General features: G+C 43.1%; 1 protein-coding gene across 1 annotated transcript in view; it reads left to right on the forward strand.

The window, feature by feature from the left end:
* LOC106613063 (chloride channel protein 2) overlaps positions 1 to 11,983 on the forward strand; it is an 86,721-nt gene extending 74,738 nt beyond the window's left edge. Inside the window, exons 18-23 of the mRNA XM_014214947.2 lie at positions 2,167 to 2,284; positions 2,571 to 2,641; positions 4,213 to 4,251; positions 6,197 to 6,301; positions 7,015 to 7,101; positions 9,473 to 11,983. Of these exons, the coding sequence (XP_014070422.2) occupies positions 2,167 to 2,284; positions 2,571 to 2,641; positions 4,213 to 4,251; positions 6,197 to 6,301; positions 7,015 to 7,101; positions 9,473 to 9,679 (627 nt within the window). The 3' untranslated portion in view covers positions 9,680 to 11,983. The remainder of the gene's footprint in view (positions 1 to 2,166; positions 2,285 to 2,570; positions 2,642 to 4,212; positions 4,252 to 6,196; positions 6,302 to 7,014; positions 7,102 to 9,472) is intronic.
* The last annotated feature ends 10,656 nt before the right edge of the window (positions 11,984 to 22,639 follow it).

Genomic DNA, 22,639 nt, shown 5'->3' on the forward strand with positions numbered 1-22,639 from the left:
GAGAGAGACAGACAGAGAACGAGAAACAGACAGAGATAGAGAGAGAAACAAACAGAGAGAGAGACAGACAGAGAACGAGAAACAGACAGAGATAGAGAGAGAAACAAACAGAGAGAGAGAGACAGACAGAGAACGAGAAACAGACAGAGATAGAGAGAGAAACAAACAGAGAGAGAGACAGACAGAGAACGAGAAACAGACAGAGATAGAGAGAGAAACAAACAGAGAGAGAGACAGACAGAGAACGAGAAACAGACAGAGATAGAGAGAGAAACAAACAGAGAGAGAGACATACAGAGAACGAGAAACAGACAGAGATAGAGAGAGAAACAAACAGAGAGAGAGACAGACAGAGAACGAGAAACAGACAGAGATAGAGAGAGAAACAAACAGAGAGAGACAGACAGAGAACGAGAAACAGACAGAGATAGAGAGAGAAACAAACAGAGAGAGAGAGAGACAGACAGAGAACGAGAAACAGACAGAGATAGAGAGAGAAACAAACAGAGAGAGACAGACAGAGAACGAGAAACAGACAGAGATAGAGAGAGAAACAAACAGAGAGAGAGACAGACAGAGAACGAGAAACAGACAGAGATAGAGAGAGAAACAAACAGAGAGAGAGACAGACAGAGAACGAGAAACAGACAGAGATAGAGAGAGAAACAAACAGAGAGAGACAGACAGAGAACGAGAAACAGACAGAGATAGAGAGAGAAACAAACAAACAGAGAGAGAGAGAGACAGAGAACGAGAAACAGACAGAGATAGAGAGAGAAACAAACAGAGAGAGAGACAGACAGAGAACGAGAAACAGACAGAGATAGAGAGAGAAACAAACAGAGAGAGAGAGACAGACAGAGAACGAGAAACAGACAGAGATAGAGAGAGAAACAAACAGAGAGAGACAGACAGAGAACGAGAAACAGACAGAGATAGAGAGAGAAACAAACAGAGAGAGACAGACAGAGAACGAGAAACAGACAGCGCCGCTCCAGAATCTCACATAAGTGTTCAATTGGGTTGAGATCTGGTGACTGAGATGCGTGCGCACAGACAGACAGACAGACAGACAGACAGACAGACAGACAGACAGACAGACAGACAGACAGACAGACAGACAGACAGACAGACACACACACACACACACAAACACACCATTTAAACCCCCTATGCTACTTTGAGACCTCTCTATCAAAGTCACTGAAATCTCTTCTTCTAGTCATTGTAGCCAAAATAATGGGCAACTGGGAATTTTTATATATGACCATAAGCATGATGGGATGTTAACTGCTTAATTAACTCAGGAACCACACCTGTGTGGAAGCACCTGCTTTCAATATTTACATTTACATTTAAGTAATTTAGCAGACGCTCTTATCCAGAGCGACTTACACATTTTTATATATGACCATAAGCATGATGGGATGTTAACTGCTTAATTAACTCAGGAACCACACCTGTGTGGAAGCACCTGCTTTCAATATACTTTGCATCCCTCATTTACTCAAGTGTTTCCTTTATTTAGGCAACAGGTACAGCATGAACTGTACTATTGATTATATGTATTCAGAGTGTATTCATAGGTTGCACCTCCGTGAATCGGTCGCGTCATGCCATTGTTATGAACGTTCTTAAGCTGTCCTCTGCCGCCCAGTCATTCTGGACAGAGGCTAACTACTATTTCGTCAAAATTACACTATAGTGCCTAAAAATATGATGACATTGCTAATGTAGTCAAATATTTAGTAGGAAACAACTTTAGCAGCATTATCATGCCGTCAAATTGACTTTAGACAGATGGCAATGTTGTCATTAGCTTGCTAAGTTAATCAAAAATAGCTAGCAATGCTAACGTTAGCTAGCTACAATCCGGTGGCCTCTCAGTTAATCTGGCTACATCAAAATGTTTTCCTACTAATTATTTTCCTCCTTTTGAATGTCATAGTATTTCCAAGCCACTGGAATGCACTTTTGATGAAATCTTCATTAGCGCTCATTGACAATGCATTGAGTAGAATGCTCAGTCGGGCATCAGTCCCAAACAAACGTTCGACACAATATTGTGACGAAACATGCAACCCATGAATAGTAACGTGTGTGTGTGTGTGTGTGTGTGTGTGTGTGTGTGTGTGTGTGTGTGTGTGTGTGTGTGTGTGTGTGTAGATCTCCACAGAGGAGTCTTCCTTCAGTTCCACCCCTACCCCCTCCATGAAGCCACTGAAGCCGGCCCTGAAGAGACCCTCTGTGGTGGACCGCCCTACTGAGATATCCATGCCCACAAGTAAGAACAAACACACACAGAGGAACTTGTATTACCAACATCAATGGTCTCTATCTCTCCTTCCATGTCTCTCAAATAATTGTATTTAATTTATTTTTTATTCCGAAAGGATCCTAAAATTCGAAATCAAATAGCTAAATGATCCATAGTATGAGCATCTTAAAACAATTCCATAATCAGTTTAGAACCCCCCCAACTGCTTAGACTTTTGTGAATTATTAAACAACTAAGTACTTTTTGAATTACTTAGAGCTTCTTCAATAGTCTCTGTCTCTCCCTTTCTCAGGTCCACAGGACCACTCTGGCAGCACCTTAAAGAACCTCTTCCGTGTCAGACCTGATAAAGAAGGCCTGGAGGTGAGACACACACACACACTCCTACCTCCTATACAAACTCTCCCTCTTCTAGAAGTTCACCATCAATCACTCTCCGATACATAATCACTTCCTGTTCAATCTCTCTGAGTGACACCTCCAACTCAAGCCTCCACACCTCCACTTAGGTTAGGCATGACTCTATTTTTTGAGAGTTGGGGGAGCTTCAGAGTTGGAGGTGCATTTGCCCAGCGTGGCAGAGATGTTGTGTTAACGTTGTTCTTGTCTTTGGCCGCTGGAAGAACAACAACGTCAACATCAACATAAAGGGCACTACATCAAGCTCTGCGACTCCTGAGTTTAGGAGGCCACCCAGGCGCATCAGGATATCCGTTGTGGTAAAAATGCTGGGAATGCCCCAGGAACCTGCCCAACAACTGGTCAGCAAACCAATCAACCATTCGCCATCCGCTGCAGGGCTAGTCCATGCCTGTGGACTTTGATCTGTGCCGAGCTGAGCCATGCCGATCTGTGCCATCGAGACAAATGTGTTGAACGCCCTCCTCCCTGTCTGTGAACTTTTACTGACCTCATCCTCTTCTGATTGGCTGTTAGGTAGTTTTAACTCTGACCTCATCGTCAGAATGCAAACTGCTTGGTCAAGAAGTCAGTAGTGGTCGTGGAGAACTCGACTGCCTCTCTAGCTATGACACCCTAAACCCCAAAAGACTACAAACCGTGTCTATGTGGTCCAAACGTGGTCTTTCCATGGTCAGGGTGGTGTGGTTAAGCTGCGGGCAACTTAAGGGACGTCGCAGTTCAACCAAAGCATGCTGCTACGCTGTCTATCATCAGCCATGTCATTAGAGGTGTCCAATCAGTGACCTTCTCCTGGTTTGTGGGTGGGGCCCGCCCCTCCACAGAACCAAACTCCTCCCCTTTTCATCTTCTATAGTTGTTCATACCACTTGCCATGAAAACATATGTCATACTGAAGATGGAGGGAAGGGTGGTGGTTGGGATGGGAGCGGGGGGGGGTCCATGCATGTCTATCTATGGAGGACAATAGAAATCAGAAGAACATCCTGTTGGTAAGACGGGCAGTTCTTATCCTCCTGTTCAATGACAGAGCAATTACAATTACAACCACCAAGGAACCCATAATGCATGAGAGGAGGATTTATTTGAGGTATCTGGAAAATGACATCATAAACCATGATACACTGTCTAATTACCAACGCTGCTACGCTCAAACAGCCATTCATGTCCATCGATGAAACAACTGCCCAATTTTGAATTAACAATGATGATTACAACATATACAACATGATAACATTTTGTATGTACCCCCTGACAAAATATAAAATGGTAATTGTGTTATTCATAAATAGTCAAGAGAACAGCAATCTGGAAATGAAATAGTTCAGGGTTTTATGTCATTAAACCTTGATTTTATTTCATATCCATAGACTACATGTATGACACATCCATATCATAAAAGCATCCATTCATCATATAGCTAGATTATAGAAATAAAACCTTTAACCATTGATCGCTTGGTTTGTGTTTGCAGTGTAAGTGTGTTGATCTGTTTCCTGTCCCTCTTCTCTCAGGATGACTTGGATGTGGATGATGACATGACCATCAGAGAGGTGAGACCCTATAACACTTTCTCTCCCTCTTTCTCCCTTTTCTCTCAGGATGTGTCAGTGCTGTCTGTCTACGCTACAGTGTATTTACTGGTTATCAGGGGAATAATTAGTCACTGAGTATGAATATCCTTATCAAAGCTGGAATCTCTATGGGCATCTATTATCTCTGCACCAGGGACCACAGCCAGACACTGTGTAGCCACACAAAAGAGGAAACCACCTAGGCTTAAAGGAAGTGGAGTTTGGATAGGGATTGAGATTAGGGTTGATGTTTGGGTAGGGATTTAAATTAGCATTGGGGTTTGCAAAGTGATTTGGTTGGTATTAGGAATGATTGGATTTTAGATTAATGCAGGAATTATTGGTGGTACCTCAATTGAAATATTCGGAGATTTTTTCACTGCATTCCATAATCTATCATTTCTTTAATCTCACGTTTCCATTTCAACTGCTACCATGCTTATTATGCATGTCACTCTCATATTTGCTCAACTATTAGCATTTAGATTTGCAGAAGCCCATATAGGTAACAATCACCTTAGTTTAATGTCTATTCCAAAAGGAATGATTTTCTCTTCTGAAATGTTAATGAATGCCCCACCATAAAACTTTTTTCAACTGAAATACGATGTTTACCCATGATGTTGCACAACGATTGAAGTCAATAAATCATGGTTTTAGTCAAAGTATGACATATTTGGGCTTGAAGAGACAAATCCGGAAAGCCCATTTCGTGCAAATCCTTGTGAATGCAGTATCTTTTCCTATGATATGATGAAGAAATTATTTTCAGCCTACGTTTCATTTCAGCACTGGGTTTTATTTGAATGTTGCCACCCACCAGCATGACATGGTTTATTAATCAGAAATAGCTGCAAAGTTATTCCTCTTTGTGACTGAGATGAGTCTCCACTTGGCCGCCTGAGCCATGGACGGTGCAAATGTATGTTTTTCCCCCCCAGAAAATTAACAAAATCCATTGGATAATTTGTCAATTTTCACTTATTTTTGAGCTAGTCTGTATTAAAAATATACTGCATATATCTGACCGTTTTATTAATGGTATAATTGCGTGAGATGATAGCATTTTGCAAACCCGCTCACCCCGTCTCCCCAAGATGAATGGTTTTGACCACTAAAGTTTTGCTTCACTAGACACTCCACTGCTTTGATTGGTGTAAAGTTATCTAGAAACCACAAGTGTCTATCCAGGTAATGAAAAGGCACCCGCAAAATAAAATGTATAGTTACATGTCATCTGCGGAGTACATGATCATGAACAAAGTCATTGTAGCCTATCATTTCACTTCCCCTGTGGGCACGGGTTGATTTGGCTTTGGGGTACCGCAGTCTGCCAGCAGTCTACCTACCAAGGGTTGCACCATGTCCATTACAATGTAGAAAACGCATATCAGCTATCTTTCAATAGTTATCCATATTACTTGAGCTTCATCTTATTCTTTCTAACTATCTGTAACCGATGTGAAATGGCTAGTTAGTTAGCGGTGGTGCGCGCTAGTAGCATTTCAGTCGGTGACGTCACTCGCTCTGAGACATGAGCCACATCAGTTAACATCATTTGAATTAACATTCTGCATATATTACAAAGAAAATTATTGCATCACAATACCAGGTAGCCATTGTGAGTGCACCCATGACTTTACCTGTCAACTTGCCAGGGTTACAGGTTCCAAGCCTGTTCTATTCACCTATTTCTATATGTGCTGCAGCTGAATTGTAGTCATTCAGTCAACTGTTTGTTAGGAAAAAAATATTAGTTTTATCAATTTATTTTTTACAGTTATGACAGTTACTTTCTGTCCATGATGGTCTTCATACGTAACCGTCGGTTACATGGTTATACGGTAATTGTGCCAGCCCAATGTCTGAGTTTTTGAGTACTTCCAGAATGTTTCTCTCCTCTTTATCCTCCTCGGGTTTGCAGATTGCAGAGTGGGAGGAGAAGCAGCTTGACGAGCAGGTGAACTTTGACAACTGCATGATCGACCCCGCCCCCATCCAACTGGTGGAGCGCACCTCACTACATAAGGTCTGTCTGTCTGTCTGTCTGTCTGTCTGTCTGTCTGTCTGTCTGTCTGTCTGTCTGTCTCCGTTATACTGCTCAGCACCCCCTTTTCACTAAATCCAGGATTATTTTGTAAAATGCGCATTGTAGATGGATAGTCCAGTATTAATGCTATTATAGCCACGGCAGTGCAAGCACACACACTCACATTTGTGTGTGACTTATGGACACTGGTGTTTGTTCTCTTGCGTCTATCAGTCTGGGTGACGTGTATTGCATGCTGTTTTATGTGTTTGTTTCCTGGTACATTGTAATGGTTAACTCCCATTGCATTAAATATTTAAATAACAATAAGGTTATTCTATTTCCTGTGATTTGGGTTTAGGCTCAAGCTTGAGGTTCTAGCAGCTTACAGTATCAGTAGGGATGTTGTACCTTTCACAACAATCTAGCTCAGTGGTGCTCAGACACCCGATTAGTCTAATCAAGGTGATTACTTTTGATGACTTGCTGATTTACTTCATTAGTTGAATGAGGAAGGAGCTTGCACACCATTCAGCTCTCCAGTGACCACTGAGCTGACTGTTCTAATGCACTAACTGCTGTAGTTTAATAGCTGCTTTCAGATGTTTACTGATTTGGGATTCAGAGGGGCCTCCATATGAATGTCAAAAGGGAATCTTTGGTTCTAAGTGTTCTAGATGTTGGTTCTAAGTGTATTGTTCTCTTGTCCCCAGACCCACACCATCTTCTCTCTGCTGGGGTTGGACCATGCCTACGTCACCAGCATTGGACGACTCATCGGAGTGGTGTCCCTGAAAGAGGTGAGTGATCAGATCACCTGGGGTGGAGCACATCAACATGGCACTGTCCTATCATCATCATCGATTACAACATCACAACAGCCACCATTGTCATAGCCATCTCCATCATCATCATCTTTCTCACTGTCACAATCATCAGCATAACTGTCACCACCATCAGTATCAATGACCTTCGCTCCTTCCGTGCCTTGTTATGTGACAGACAGCGAGACAAATGACTGGTTAATGTTCCTTGCAGTCTCTCCTCCTTCTGTCTCTTGTTCTTTCTATATTTCTCTCTCTCTCTTCACAAACAAAGCATGCGGAGGCACTCTGTCTTTGTCAGTTGGCTGTAAAACAGGAGATTGTTGCTAAGCACAGTGTTGTTCCACTGGCTGACATTTAGGCCTTTTGTTTGGTGTTAAACAGCAGTGAGATGAGCCTCACCTCTCCTTGCCTCTCCTCTTCTCGCCCTCTCGTCTCATCTCCTCTCTTTGCTTCTCCTCGCCTCACCTCTCCTCTCCTCGTCTCTGTCACACAGCACTGCTGCATTCAGCTCTCCTTATGCTTTCTAATAACTGGGGAGGGTGTGTATGTGTGTGTAAGTGAGAAATGTCTGCCTAGAAAGCGTTGTTTCCCAGGCGTCTGTCGTGGTTGGGGAAGGAGAGGGGTGGAGTATATGACGACGTCTGAATAGGGCTATTGTTGGGGCCAATATATGTTGAGTTCAAAAAACCATTGTTCATCATCTTTAATTTATTACCATGGTAGCATAGCCACACTCCCTATATTATCACCTAGAATCACCATAGCAACCGCCCTGTAATATTGCCATTGTTAAACATCACCATTCCACTTTGGTCTACACTTGCCTAAGACTGTCAATGATTTATATGTGCACTAGATGACTGACTAGGGGCGCCGTTTTGAAGCCACCGCACCTCCATCTTGGCACTGCCACACCGTTGTAAAAATATATTTTGGAAGCTATAGAAATGCCTTTATTAATAAATTTTTAAAAAATTGCCGTGTTCATTCTATTACAGACACCTTAATGCATACTTTTAAATTATATTATGTAAGCTAAACATACAAATTAAAAAATATATAAAAACATGTATCTTTTTTTAAAGTACTGTTCCCACTAGGGTTGCAAAGGGAGGGTATATTACTGGAAACTACCAGTAAACTACCAGAATTCAGCATATGTGGGAACTCCTTCAAGACTGTTGGAAAAGCATTCCAGGTTAAGCAGGTTGAGAGAATGCCAAGTGTGCACAAAGCTGTCATCAAGGCAGCTTTGTGGCTATTTGGCTATTTGGTGGCTATTTGAAGAATCTCAAATATAAAATATTATTTGATATTTTTTAAACCTTTTTTTGGTTACTACATTATTCCATATGTGTTATTTCCTAGTTTTGATGTCTTCACTATTATTCTACAATGTAGAAAATAGTAAAAATAAAGAAAAACCCTTGAATGAGTAGGTGTTCTAAAACTTATGACCGGTAGTGTACATCATGGATGGATGCTTCTCCCTGTCATGGGTGCCATGGTTTCCCTTAGTTTGAAGATGTAATCCGGAGACAGGTGTTTTCTCCATCTCCTTAGCTATCATACTCTAATTCCACTGATTTCAAAACTTGGTCCTCCAGAAAGTGGAGAGCAACACTTATGCATTTCTACTAAGCAATACATATTTTTTTTAAAGCCGTGTTAGACAGGATTACCTACACATACTGACCAGCTCAAATAGACAGAAGTTTGCTATATGGCAGACCAATCCAAACTCATCTCTCGGCATGTCCAGCCAACTCATTATCTCAGCCAATCATGGCTAGCGGGAAGGTTGCTTGCTTTTTCTGTGTCTAAACCAGCTAGGTTCGTAATTTAACAATTGTATTCATGTTTTTCAAGTATAAATGACCAAAGTTACGATAGATTCCTATAGATTTTCTGTTAATTACCAGATTCCAGTAACTTTGGTAAATGACCGGTAGTTTTGCAACCCCACTACAACGAAGAATACTTAAATAGATGTAATTTTGTCCTTGAATCATTTCATTGAAATACTGTAAAATTCCATTCATTCCTATGGAGGATTGCTCCTTCTGGGGAGTGCCAATATGGCTGGCCGGTGGCTTCAGTCTTTCATTGGCAAATACATAGCATCAGCAATCCAGGGATTACATACATTATTGGTCACTGTACAGATTGAGCTGTCCTCTCTGATACCAAGCCTAATTTATACTCAATCCCAAATTGACTGGTACTCAATAACTGTGACCCGTAGTCCCTAAGTGTCAAAGTGTACAGGCTAGGGGTTGGGTTTGCATTGGGCAAGTCACTTCACTTTTGTTGACCCACTATTTCTTTGTCATTATCTCTGTAGCTGCAGAAAGCCATCGAGGGCTCTGTGGCAGTGAAGGGGGTGAATGTTCGCCCCCCTCTGGCCAGTTTCCGGGACAGCGGCACCAGTGGCACCATTATGAACAACGAGAACAAAGCCAGAGATCTCCACAAGCTGTGGAACCGGCGAAAGTCGATGTCCCTCCCCCAGGAGCACCGAGCCTCCGACTCTGACGAGAAGTCCAAGTGAGGTGGACGGGGATAGGTTAACGGGGATGGGGACAGGTGGACGAGGATGCGGACAGGTGGACGGGGATGGGGACAGGTGACACAGGAATGGGGACAGGTGTGTTGGCGAGGAGTAGGAGGAGCGTTGACCCCCCCCCAACTCAAAACCACAACCAATGCTGCAAACTCATGGCTTGGATCAATATTTAATTCTGGACTATAGAGTTCTCTCCTCTTACTCCTCTCCTAACCTTCCTCTCCATCCCTCTCTCCTTTACCCCTCCTCCCGGTTGGTCTTTGGGCCCTACACTTACTCAGCTCTTATGGAGGAGGAATGGACTCACCACAGACTGGACCCTGCTCTCCACTAGGCTTGGGGGGGCCCACAACCGAATAGATCTGTGTGTTAGGGAGGGGAGAGGAGGGATGGACTCACCCTGCGCTTGGCCCAACCAGAACAGAAGAGATCTGGGTGTTAGGGAGGGGAGAGGAGAGGAGGGATGGGTTAAGGTGTCACTGCTTAACAAAGGTGGTCAGAGCACAATGTATAGAATATGCGTGGTTTGACTATAAAAGGAATTGCATTTTTATACAAATTTTGCAGACTTGGCTATTGGTCTGACTTTGAGGGGAAATTTAAAAAAGAAAATCCCATGTGTAGCACCTTCTCAGAAAATACAGTCTCAAACACACATGCACAAGTTTTAATAAGAGCCAGTCTGCACACTCCAAGACAATGGAGTTTTCTCTAAAAATAGTTCTTTATAACCTTGAAGAGAGGAAGAAGGAGAGGGAGAAGAGGGAGAGTGAAAAAGGCTAAAATATGACAATATGAAAGCGTTTTCTGTTATCTAATCTGCTGCGTTAGGGAGTTTTCTTCAATAGAACCCAGGGTAGCTTTCTGGTTGGCCAACTTCACATCCCCACTGTATATGTCCACTGTCCAGTAACACTACGGTGATCAGAGTAAGGTCAGACCCAGACCACATAGAACCAGTTTAAATAATGTTGACCAGTAGCCAACTGACTGAAACTAGATATCTGAACTAACTGACCAATGATCAAACACTACAGCCCATCCATACTGACCAATTAGAAGTCGTCAGCATTACCGATCTGTGATCTATACATGACCAATGATAAAGCACTACATTCCTACTACAGTATGAGTTATCAATAGTCCTACTGATATATAGACCTGCCTAGAGGAGGTCTGGTTAGATGGTTAAGAGTCTGACCTCTGTGGTTTTGATTTATTCATGTATTTTCCTCATGACAGTCGCTGGCTTAATGTGCTGCATGGTTTCCTTAGTCATTTGAATGACTAAGGAAACCACTGCTTGGTGTTGATTTCTGCCAGCGATGTAAAGATGTCTGCTCACATATGCAAGCTCAGATGGTTGTGCTTTTACACATTCATATGCCTTATTCAGTTCCACATTGAATAAAGTACACACACACACACAAGCACACACACACAGTATTGTACAACCTTGTTGAGACACAATTCAGTCCCATTCAAAATCCTACTTTCCCTAACCTTAACCCTAACCCTAGCTCCAAACCCTAACCTTAACCCGAAAACCTAACCCTAACCCTAGCTCCTAACCCAAATTCTAACCCTAACACTAATTCTGACCTTAACCCTAAACCCCCTAGAAATTGCATTTGACCTTGTGGGGACCAACTAAATGTCCCCAGTTGGTCCAAAAAAATTGGGACAATTCTTGAGAGGACTTCTGGTCCCCACAAGTATAGTTAAACATGTCCACACACACACTGACTGACATTGGTATTGCATAAATAGGTTTTCATTTCAGTGGTGAGTTCTTGCCTTGTTCACCGCCACTGAAAAGAAAACACACACACACACATTAACATCTTCACAGACTGTCATGTCCATCCTGACATGCAGAGAGATGCACACATATGAGGAGAAGTATGCTGTTGTGTATATCATTTTAATGGACAATATCATTATGATGATGGATATATATTTTTTAAGGTTTTTATTCTTGTTTATTTTGTATCTTTTCTCATTGAATGAATTTTGATCTAGGTTTGATTGGCATCATTCATTCATCCAATGAGCTTTAATCATGGCTTATTTTGGGAAAGGGGCAGTGGTGTAAAGTACTTAAGTAAAAATACTTTAAAGTACTACTTAAGTAGTTGTTTTGGGTATTTGTACTTTACTATTTATATTTTACTTTTACTTCACTACATTCTTAAAGAAAATGATATACTTTTTACTCCATACATTTTCCCTGACACCCAAAAGTGCTCATTACATTTTGAATGCTTAGCAGGACAGGAACATTGTCAAATTCACACACTTTTCAAGAGAACATCCCTGGTGATCCCTACTGTCTCTGATCTGGACTCACTAAACACACATGCTTCATTTGTAAATTATTTCTGAGTGTTGAAGTGTGCCCCTGACTCCTTAAATTAAAAAAACAAGAAAATGGTGCCGTCTGGTTTGGTTAATATAATGAATTTGAAATGATTTATACTTTTGATACTTAAGTATATTTTAGCAATTACATTTACTTTTGATACTTAAGTATATTTAAAACCAAATACTTTTAGACTTTTACTCAGGTAGGATTTTACTGGGTGACTTTTACTTGAGTCATTTTCTATTAAGGTATCTTTACTTTTACTCAAGTATGACAACTGGGTACGTTTTCCACCACTGGAAAGGGGATGGGGTTTTTGGGGAATGTGTGGATTTAAAACTTTGCTATACGTTTACAGATTTAACATATTTAACATCATTGCTGTAATACATGATTGTTCATTTAAAATCTAATGACTAAAACTCCTTTTTAGTTTTTGTTGCGTATTGCTCTTCCCTGTCTGATTGTTATAAAGAGGTCCAATGTTCAATGTTTTTCCAGCCTTGCAGCATGTACCCAACATTTCTACAATGTTTATCCAGCCTTGCAGCATGTACCCAACATTTCTACAATGTTTTTCCAGCCTTGCAGCATGTACCCAACATTTCTACAATGTTTATCCAGCCTTGCAGGATGTACCCAACATTTCTACAATGTTTATCCAGCCTTGCAGGATGTACCCAACATTTCTACAATGTTTATGTATGTAATTTGAATAATGCAAGTAACACTATAAAGTAAGCAGAATGAGACCCACTACCTGAAGTAACAGGAACATTTAACCAACGTTTATAGAATGTTTAAAGGACCCATGGGTGTTCTAATGGTCTGTGGTCCGTATGACATCGTCATGTCACAAGTGCCTACGTCATCCTGTTTTCTCTGTAATCTCTGTTTTCTCATTTTAGGGGATAGAAATGACTACCTATGTCTCTGCATTTGGTCACACACACACACAGACACACACCCTGCACCACCCCAACAATCAGCATTATGTGAAAATGGCACATTTCTATGTTTTGTAGTAAAAAAAGATAGAGGAAGATAAGTGTTTCCAATGACATCATGGGTGTGTGCCGTGTGATTTTAGCAATTATGAGTAGACATTGCCTACTGTGGTGGAAAAACCAGTCATAAGGCAGTCCAATCTCAATATTCAAAAGCTTTATTTGAACATGCATGGGAAAACCAATTCAACTCGCTCTTTGTTCTCACAGACGGAGGATAGGTGGGGTGTTACACATGCCCTTCGAATGAGTCCGGTCCTTCTGCTCATCACCACAGATAGTAAAGGAAAGAGAACAACTAATCATACCAAGGACATGAGATCTCTCCCCCACACATCCCGGGATAGCAGGAGCTATGAAAGATCGTTTCACAGAAAGTTAGAAACAGTTATAAAACAGACTACAAAAAAGTAAAGGGACAATTTTCTGTAAGATTTAGCAATCTAAGAGAAACAGGATGACCTGTCCCTTCTTCAGACAAAATAAGATAACAAATTACATTTCTCTTCCACACTACTAATTGTCTACTAATTAGTTTATGATGTCATTGGAAACACTTATCTTCCTCTCCTCTGGAGATGATGAGTATGAAGTTGAAATGTCCCTTTAATACACAATTGGAACAATGAATGTGTAATTACACATCCTCTTGCTGAAGGTTATTCCACATGGTGTAACTACTGATGTTATTACACATTTTCTTGTTTAACTATGTAAGTAATGTTTTGGTAGTTACACATTTGAAAGTTACCTGTGAATTACCATGTTAATAACTGTAACCTACATCTGACCTTGTTACATGTAACTACAAGGTGCCACTACCATCGAATCCACATGTAATATCAAGGTTGATAAATAGGCTAGGACCTGGTAACAACAATTGTAACAAGGCACCCCCTGTCATTAACTACTGGTCATTTTCAATGAGTTTATTTCTATGTTATGACCTGGCTCAAAGGCTATACCAAATCAAGTGTAATGTAAGAACAATGTAGTTCCATAGGTTACCAGGATATTGATGACTCTATGGCTCTGGACAAGTATCTGTTGTTGTTCATGAAAATAACCCTTTTTCTCTCTCTCAGGTCTACCCAGTGTGTTCAGTTTGGAGGGTTTTTTTTTTTGGGGGGGGGGGGGTCTATCTGTAACCTGGTCTGAACTTTTCTTTGACCAGGATGCACTGTGTGTGTATGTAATAAACCAAACCCCATGTTACTTACTTTAATATGGTGCAATGTTAAAGATACATTTTGTATTTTTTTATACATTTTCTTTATAAAGGTCATCCATTTATATATTATAAGGCGGCAGATAGCCTTGCGGTTAAGAGTGCTGTGACAGTAGCCCAAAGGTCCCTGACATCTATAAATGTGCCCTTGACCAAGGCACTTATCCATAGTTGCTCTGGATAAGAGCGTCTGCTAAAGGACTGAAAATGTATGTAACAAAATGTATTAATTCATCAACACCTAAACCCACCAATAAAAAATCTACTGAAATCGAATCATAAATGTTTTAACTATCGCATTTCTGGACATTACATCTCTTCTACAGTATGTGTAAAACAGGTCAGAGGCCTGCCTCAGAGCAGTATGTGGGGGGTGAGGGGGGCTCTACAGATGTTGGATCTTAATTTGAACCATTTCGTCGCAGGAAGAAAATAATCCTGCAGCAGGAGGATTTGAATGAATATTGAATATTTAGTATTTGCCGCCAGGGCGCAGCTGGAAATGGTGTTTGTAGGCTATACAATGCCGTACCTACATTGTACCTTAGACTGAAAGTCCACTGGGCGTCAGTTCAAGTAGCCTATGTAGGCTACGTGCAGGCTACAGCCCGTCTCGTGAATTCTTATGTGGATTATAATAAATTGACATTCGTAGGGGGTAGATGTATTTTTAATTAGGGAAAATAAGTATTTTTTATATATATCAATTGTTTTATTATACACAGAGTATACCAAACATTAGGAGTACCTTCCTCAGAACAGCCTCAATTCGTCAGGGCATAGACTCTACAAGGTGTCAAAAGCGTTCCACATGCTGGCCCATGTTGAATGCTGGCCCTGCTTCCGACAGTTGTGTCAAGTTGGCTGGATGTCCTTTGGGTGGTGGACCATTCTTGATCAACACGGGAAACTGTTGAGCATGAAAACCCCAGCATTTTTTGTCTTGCCCATTCACTCTCTGAATGGCACACATACACAATCCATGTCTCAATTGTCTGAACAACACAAAAGTCCTTCTTTAACCGGTCTCCTCCTCTTCACCTACATTGATTGAAGTGGATTTAACACGTTACATCAATAAGGGATCATAGCTTTCACCTGGATTCACCTGGTCAGTTTATGTAATGGAAAGAACAGGTGTTCCTAATGTGTATTATACTCAGTGTATTTCGAGGTAAGCAATAGGCCCACTGCCCTTTGACCCCTATCTTCCCAACAATGTTCTTCAATTGAAGCAAAAAAATTATGAAAGGAATGGGACTTCCCCACTCCTTAATAAAATACCTTTAATAAAGATAAAATCATTGGACAAATAACAATAGATTGTGAGCACACCTTTCATTATGCAACAATGGATAGGGTAACAGGTAGCTTTCAGAATGAATTGGAATATAATAAAATAACCAGGGGCGCAACTTTGGTTTTATAAGTGAGTGGGACATAATTATTTTAAAAGATGTACTGGGTTGTCACGCTCGTCGTTAGAAATGGCGGACCAAAACGCAGCAGGTATGTGTATACTCATCCTCTTTATTTACGGGAAAGAAGGAAAAACCAAACAAACACAACAAAACGATGAACGACAAAATGCCAGTCTTGAAGGCACCACAGCAATCCAAGAACAATCTCCCACAATTAAACAAACAAACACACCCAACTAATATAGGACTTCCAATCAAAGGCAACACCCCACAGCTGCCTTCAATTGGAAGTCCACCCCAATTAACCAAACATAGACATACAACTAACTAGATAAACATAGAAATACGTAAACAAAGATCATAACCCAAAAACCTGGAAATACTAAATCAAACACCCTTTTTCCAAAACACCACCCCGAACCACATAAAACAAATACCCTCTGCCACGTCCTGACCAAACTACAATACCAATTAACCCTTATACTGGCCAGGACGTGACAGTACGCCCCCCCCCCCCCCCTTAAAGGTGCTAACCCCGGAAGCACCTTAACAAAAATAACCCCAAACAACACCAAAAGAAAAATTCCCCCCTAGTAAAGCGGCTGCCGTCAACGACGGCACTGTGCTACACCCCCCCTCCCCAACCCACCTATCTCTGGAGGTGGCTCCGGTTCTGGCCGTTCCAGGCTGTCGGGGCAGTCTGGCAGCTCGGGGCAGTCTGGCAGCTCGGGGCAGTCTGTCAGCTCGGGACAGTCTGGGCAGTCTGGCAGCTCGGGACAGTCTGGCAGCTCGGGACAGTCTGGCAGCTCGGGGCAGTCTGGGCGGTCTGGCCACTCCGGCAGTTCAGGGCAGTCTGGCCACTCCGGCAGTTCAGGGCAGTCTGGCCACTCCGGCAGTTCAGGGCAGTCTGGCCACTCCGGCAGTTCAGGGCGGTCTGGCCACTCCGGCAGTTCAGGGCAGTCTGGCCACTCCGGCAGTTCAGGGCGGTCTGGCCACTCCGGCAGTTCAGGGCGGTCTGGCCACTCCGGCAGTTCAGGGCGGTCTGGCCACTCTGGCAGTTCAGGGCAGTCTGGCCACTCCGGCGACTGTTGACTGGCGGGCAGCTCTGACGACTGTTGACTGGCGGGCAGCTCTGACGACTGTTGACTGGCGGGCAGCTCTGACGACTGTTGACTGGCGGGCAGCTCTGACGACTGTTGACTGGCGGGCAGCTCTGACGACTGTTGACTGGCGGGCAGCTCTGACGACTGTTGACTGGCGGGCAGCTCTGACGACTGTTGACTGGCGGGCAGCTCTGGCGACTGTTGACTGGCGGGCAGCTCTGGCGACTGTTGACTGGCGGGCAGCTCTGGCGACTGTTGACTGGCGGGCAGCTCTGGCGACTGTTGACTGGCGGGCAGCTCTGGCGACTGTTGACTGGCGGGCAGCTCTGGCGACTGTTGACTGGCGGGCAGCTCTGGCGACTGTTGACTGGCGGGCAGCTCTGGCGACTGTTGACTGGCGGGCAGCTCTGGCGACTGTTGACTGGCGGGCAGCTCTGGTGACTGTTGACTGGCGAGGCTGGGTTTACGTACTTGAAGCCTGGTGCGTGGTGCTGGTACTGGGCGTACCAGATTGAGAACACGCACCTTCAGGCTAGTGCGGGGAGTGGGAACAGGACGAGTCGGACTGGGTTGACGCACTTCCGGGTCCGCACGAGAGACAGGAGCTGGAAACCCAGGGCTATGGAGGCGCACAGGCGGTCTTGATCTTACCTCCTGCACAACCCGTCCTGGATGGATGGAACTAGTAGCCCTGCACGAGCGGGGTGCTTGTACAGGGCGGACTGGGTTGTGCAGGGGCCTGATGGTAGCCGTGCGTAGAGCGGGAGTTGGGTAGCCTGGTCCTCGGAGGCGTACAGGCGACCAGATGCGCTGCGCAGGCCTCCTCCTACCAGGCTGGATGCCCGCTCTAGCACGGCACCTGCGAGGGGCTGGAATAACGCGCACCGGACTGTGCGTGCGTATGGGTGAGATAGTGCGCTCCTCAGCGAAACATGGCGCTCTCCACCTCATACGCTCCTCCATATAACCACGGGTAGCTGGCTTCCGGCTCTTCCTAGGCCTAGCCAAACTACCCGGGTGCCCCCCCCAAAAAAAATATTGGGGGGTGCCTCTCGTGCTTCTCCCTCAGCGCGTCCAAGGCCTCGTACCTCCGCCTCTCTGCCTTGGCTGCCCCAATTTCCCACTGCGGCCGGCGATAATCCCCAGCCTGGTGCCAAGGTCCAGCCCCGTCCAGAACTTCCTCCCAGGTCCATCTCTCCCGCCAGTCCAACTCGAAGTCCCTTTTCTTCTGCTGCTTGGTCCTTAGTTGGTGGGAGATTCTGTCACGCTCGTCGTTAGAAATGGCGGACCAAAACGCAGCAGGTATGTGTATACTCATCCTCTTTATTTACGGGAAAGAAGGAAAAACCAAACAAACACGTATACAAAAATAACAAAACGATGAACGACACAATGACAGTCTTGAAGGCACCACAGCAATCCAAGAACAATCTCCCACAATTAAACAAACAAACACACCCAACTAATATAGGACTTCCAATCAAAGGCAACACCCCACCGCTGCCTTCAATTGGAAGTCCACCCCAATTAACCAAACATAGACATACAACTAACTAGATAAACATAGAAATACGTAAACAAAGATTATAACCCAAAAACCCGGAAATACTAAATCAAATACCCTTTTTCCAAAACACCACCCCGAACCACATAAAACAAATACCCTCTGCCACGTCCTGACCAAACTACAATACCAATTAACCCTTATACTGGCCAGGACGTGACATGGGTAAACACTCCAAATTGCCTACCCGACCGCTTAGAGGAGTCTGCATGGTCCTAAAGCACACCGGGCCTAATTTTGTATCACATTTCAATTATAAAATTGGGGGGGACAAAAATGCAATTTTCAGATGTCCCCCCCGTCCGAATGTCCCCCGTCCCCAGTGAAAGTTGCACCCCTGCAAATAAATATCGCTAGCACTAGATTATTGCCAGCTGATGTCTCCTTAAACCATCAATACATTCTAAATTCACCCGAACACAGCTGATCTCATTTGCAACAATTTGTAGTCACCTCATTACCGCTCCCTAATAGATGATGTCAGTGTTACCTTACTCCAGTTTGCAAACAAAGTCTTTCAATATATGTCCGCCCTCTGGTTGGAATTATCGTAACAATTTAGTCAATTTTAAACAGATTAAGCGTGATTTACAGTATCTATTTGACAAGCATAAAGTATTTCCTCTTTCACCACAGCAAATCTACTGTGGCAATCTACCTGATACTTTGTATGAATGATAACTAATGTTGGTGTAGCTGACTGTTATTATTTTATGTGTTTCCTATTTATGTTAGCCATTAACATATGTTGAAGTGTGATTCATCACTCCAGAGAAAGTGTTTCCAATGCTCCAGAGTCCAATGGCGGTGAGCTTTACACCACTCCAGCCAACGCTTGGCATTGCGCATCTTAGGCTTGTGAGCGGCTGCTCAGCCATGGAAACCCATTTCATGAAACTCCCGATGAACAGTCCTTGTGCTGACTTTGCTTCCAGAGGCAATTTGTAACTCGGTAGTGAGTATTGCAACCGAGGACAGGCCATTTTCACGCACTACGTGCTTCAGCACTCAGCGGTGCCGTTCTGTGAGCTTGTGTGGCCTACCACTTCACGGCTGAGCCGTTGTTGCTCCTAGACGTTTCTACTTCACAATAACAGCACTTACATTTGACCGGGGCAGCTCTAGCAGGGAAGAAATTTGAGGAACTGACTTGTTGGAAAGGTGGCATCCTATGACGGTGCCACATTGAAAGTCACTGAGCTTGGGCCATTCTACTGTCAATCTTTGTCTATGGAGATTGCATGTGTGCTCAATTTTATACACCTGTTAGCATGGGTGTTGCTGAAATAGCCAAATCCACTAATTTGAAGGGGTGTCTACATACTTTTTGCCATGTAGTGTATTTGAAAGGGTACTCACCAGATAGGGGCCTCCCTGGAGTACACCAGGCTGGTTTCTGGAGAAACAGATCTAAGACTGACAATATTTTATGGCTATCAGAGGACATCCTGAGAAATGTCCAAAATAAAAATAAAAATCCTGCTGTTATCTTCGACATTCATCATTCGACAAAACATGGCATAACGGACTACGTTACAGACTAGCCGACAATAACCTCCAACTCCCACATCCAATCAGAAACATCATCTCAAGCTTCCTCCATAACCGCCAAATAAAAGTTAAGGTGTCCACAGCCATCTCTCCACATTTACCCCAGAAGCTGGAGTCCCGCAAGGTACAGTCCTCAGCCCACTTCTATTTATCATCTCCATCTCAGATATTTACTACCCCCTTCCTTCCTTTGGACAGGTAGCACAATTTGCTGATGACCTATGCCATTGGACCAGCTCCAAGTGCCCACAGCTAGCCTCAAAGATACTCACAAAGTGCATATAAGAAATAGAACAGTGGTCAAACAACTGGCAAGTTAAAATAAACCCCAAAAAGACAGAGTGCATTCTATTTACCAAAAACACAAACCTATAACTAAAGAAACTCGTAACCCTATTTGCTGACCACACCACTTGTGTTGCTTGCGCGAGCGTTGCAAAATAAATGTACACATACATGTTATTCAATCATTGCATCCGCAGTGCTAGCGAGCGCCTGCATGGCCAGGCGCTAAAATAGAAATTGGTTCTATTTGTGACGTACAACGCGCTGCAAGTCCGGCCTCTCCCATCTCCTCATTGGTTTTTAGTAGCATATACCCACGTGCCATCTCCTCATTGGTTTTTAGTAGCATACACCCACGTGCCTTCTCCTCATTGGTTTTTAGGAACATACACCCATGTGGGTAATTGAAAGATGAACTTAGGTTCACACTGGTCGGTTGTAGTAATGCTGTAAAGTTGGTTGCCAACCGCCAAATAAAGTCCAAAGAAGAAAAGGAAGCCTGAAGGAAGGAGGGATGACGACTAACGAATTCGGTTTATCATTTTATCTGTGGATTAATTGTCGAAGTAGAGGACCTTGTGCATTTCAGGTAAAATAACAACCCAATGTTTATATCCCAGGACAAATTAGCTAGCAACAGCAAGCTAGCTAGCTAAATTGCCATAAATGTTTAATGCTTTTTGACCTGTCCCCAAATTAATATAATTGGTTCAGAGTTTGTTTTGATATTTCAACCTGCATGTCCTGATCGCTTCTGGTGTGGGTGAACAAAATCAACTTGCGCGCGATGGCGCACGCAGACGCACGCGCGCCTGCGCTTTAGTCAGCATGTAAAAATGTACAACAAAATTATAACAATTTTAAAATAAGTTCCTGGGGGTAACATTTCAAAGAAACATGCTGTGGACCACCCATATTGGGAACATTGAGAGAGAAGGACAGAAGATGATCAATCATTTGAAAGCACTTTGTGGAAATAAACATGGAACAGCACCCAAAACTATTTTAAAATCAGATCAATTCTTGAATATGCACTGGATTACAGCCTCCACACATCAAATGAACAGACTACTGAGAATACAGAACAAAGCAATACAAATGGCATACAGATTACCCGGCTTCATCAACACAATACATTCACCACATACTGTATCGGGAGTCAAGACCATCACAGAAAGACAGCCAATAATAGGACAGAAATACCTGAACAATCCACAACACATCACAAGAAAAACGTAGAAGAAGCATAATGGGCCACAGAAACACCTGTCAGTCATGCTCCAGATGTCAAAGCCAGACTGATACAAGCTTAACCTCACATCCCACACCACATCAACACACCTCACTTAAAAACACAACATAACCACAATGAACATGTAACCTACCCCCCTGAAACTCCTTTCCTATTTTAACTACTTTTGTTCACACTCTTGTTTCCTTTATTAGCGTTAACTAACGTGCTACTACTGTCATCATTTAAAATATTTTTTTAAAATCCTTATTTTTTCTTCTGTTTTCTTTAAGTTTACAATACTGTAGGCACAACACAAATAGGCAGTCTAGCGATTTCATGTTCTTTTTAGTTCCTGAGCTACATGCAGCTATTTACTCTCGCCACAATATCAGCATATATGGCATAACTATGGCACCGGCGATGCAAAACGAATCCGCCCATACGCAGACTGAGCCCTGACAGACTGTTTTCACTGGTCTTGATACACGCTCGGCTGCGTAGAACATTCGTCATGTGGAAAGCAGCAAGACAGTAGCTAGGTTTCCATCCAATTGGCGACATGTTTTCATATGAATATTCTAAAATCTGCATAAAAACAATACCACCAGTGATGTTTCCATAAAATTGACTTGTTGCAGAGAGAAGGCGGTATGTGATGACGTAGTGCACATAAAATACCTTTTGCGGTAAATTCAAGATAAATGGGTTTCCGTCACGTGCGCTCCATCTGTGCGCTGTTGGCTAAAGCCCACATGTAGTGTACATGCTCAGATTATTATTATGGACAAAAGAGAGAGATTATTTTCATCTGTCAAAGGTCAACCAAGCATTGATTATCATGTCACCAGAATAAAACTCTCGATATTTATTGGAAAGGAGCATCAAGCTCATCACATTGCACTTTCACCACCATGTGAAGATCATCATAATTTATTTAATCTGTAACCTAATATCAATCAATCAATCAAATGTATTTATAAAGCCCTTCTTACATCAGCTGATGTCACAAAGTGCTGTACAGAAACCAAGCCTAAAACCCCAAACAGCAAGCAATGCAGGTGTAGAAGCACAGTGGCTAGGAAAAACTCCCTAGAAAGGCCAGAACCTAGGAAGAAACCTAGAGAGGAACCAGGCTATGAGGGGTGGCCAGTCCTCTTCTGGCTGTACCGGGTGGAGATTATAACAGA

Source organism: Salmo salar, chromosome ssa09, assembly GCF_905237065.1.
Source record: "Salmo salar chromosome ssa09, Ssal_v3.1, whole genome shotgun sequence".
In the NCBI taxonomy this organism is placed as follows: domain Eukaryota; kingdom Metazoa; phylum Chordata; class Actinopteri; order Salmoniformes; family Salmonidae; genus Salmo; species Salmo salar.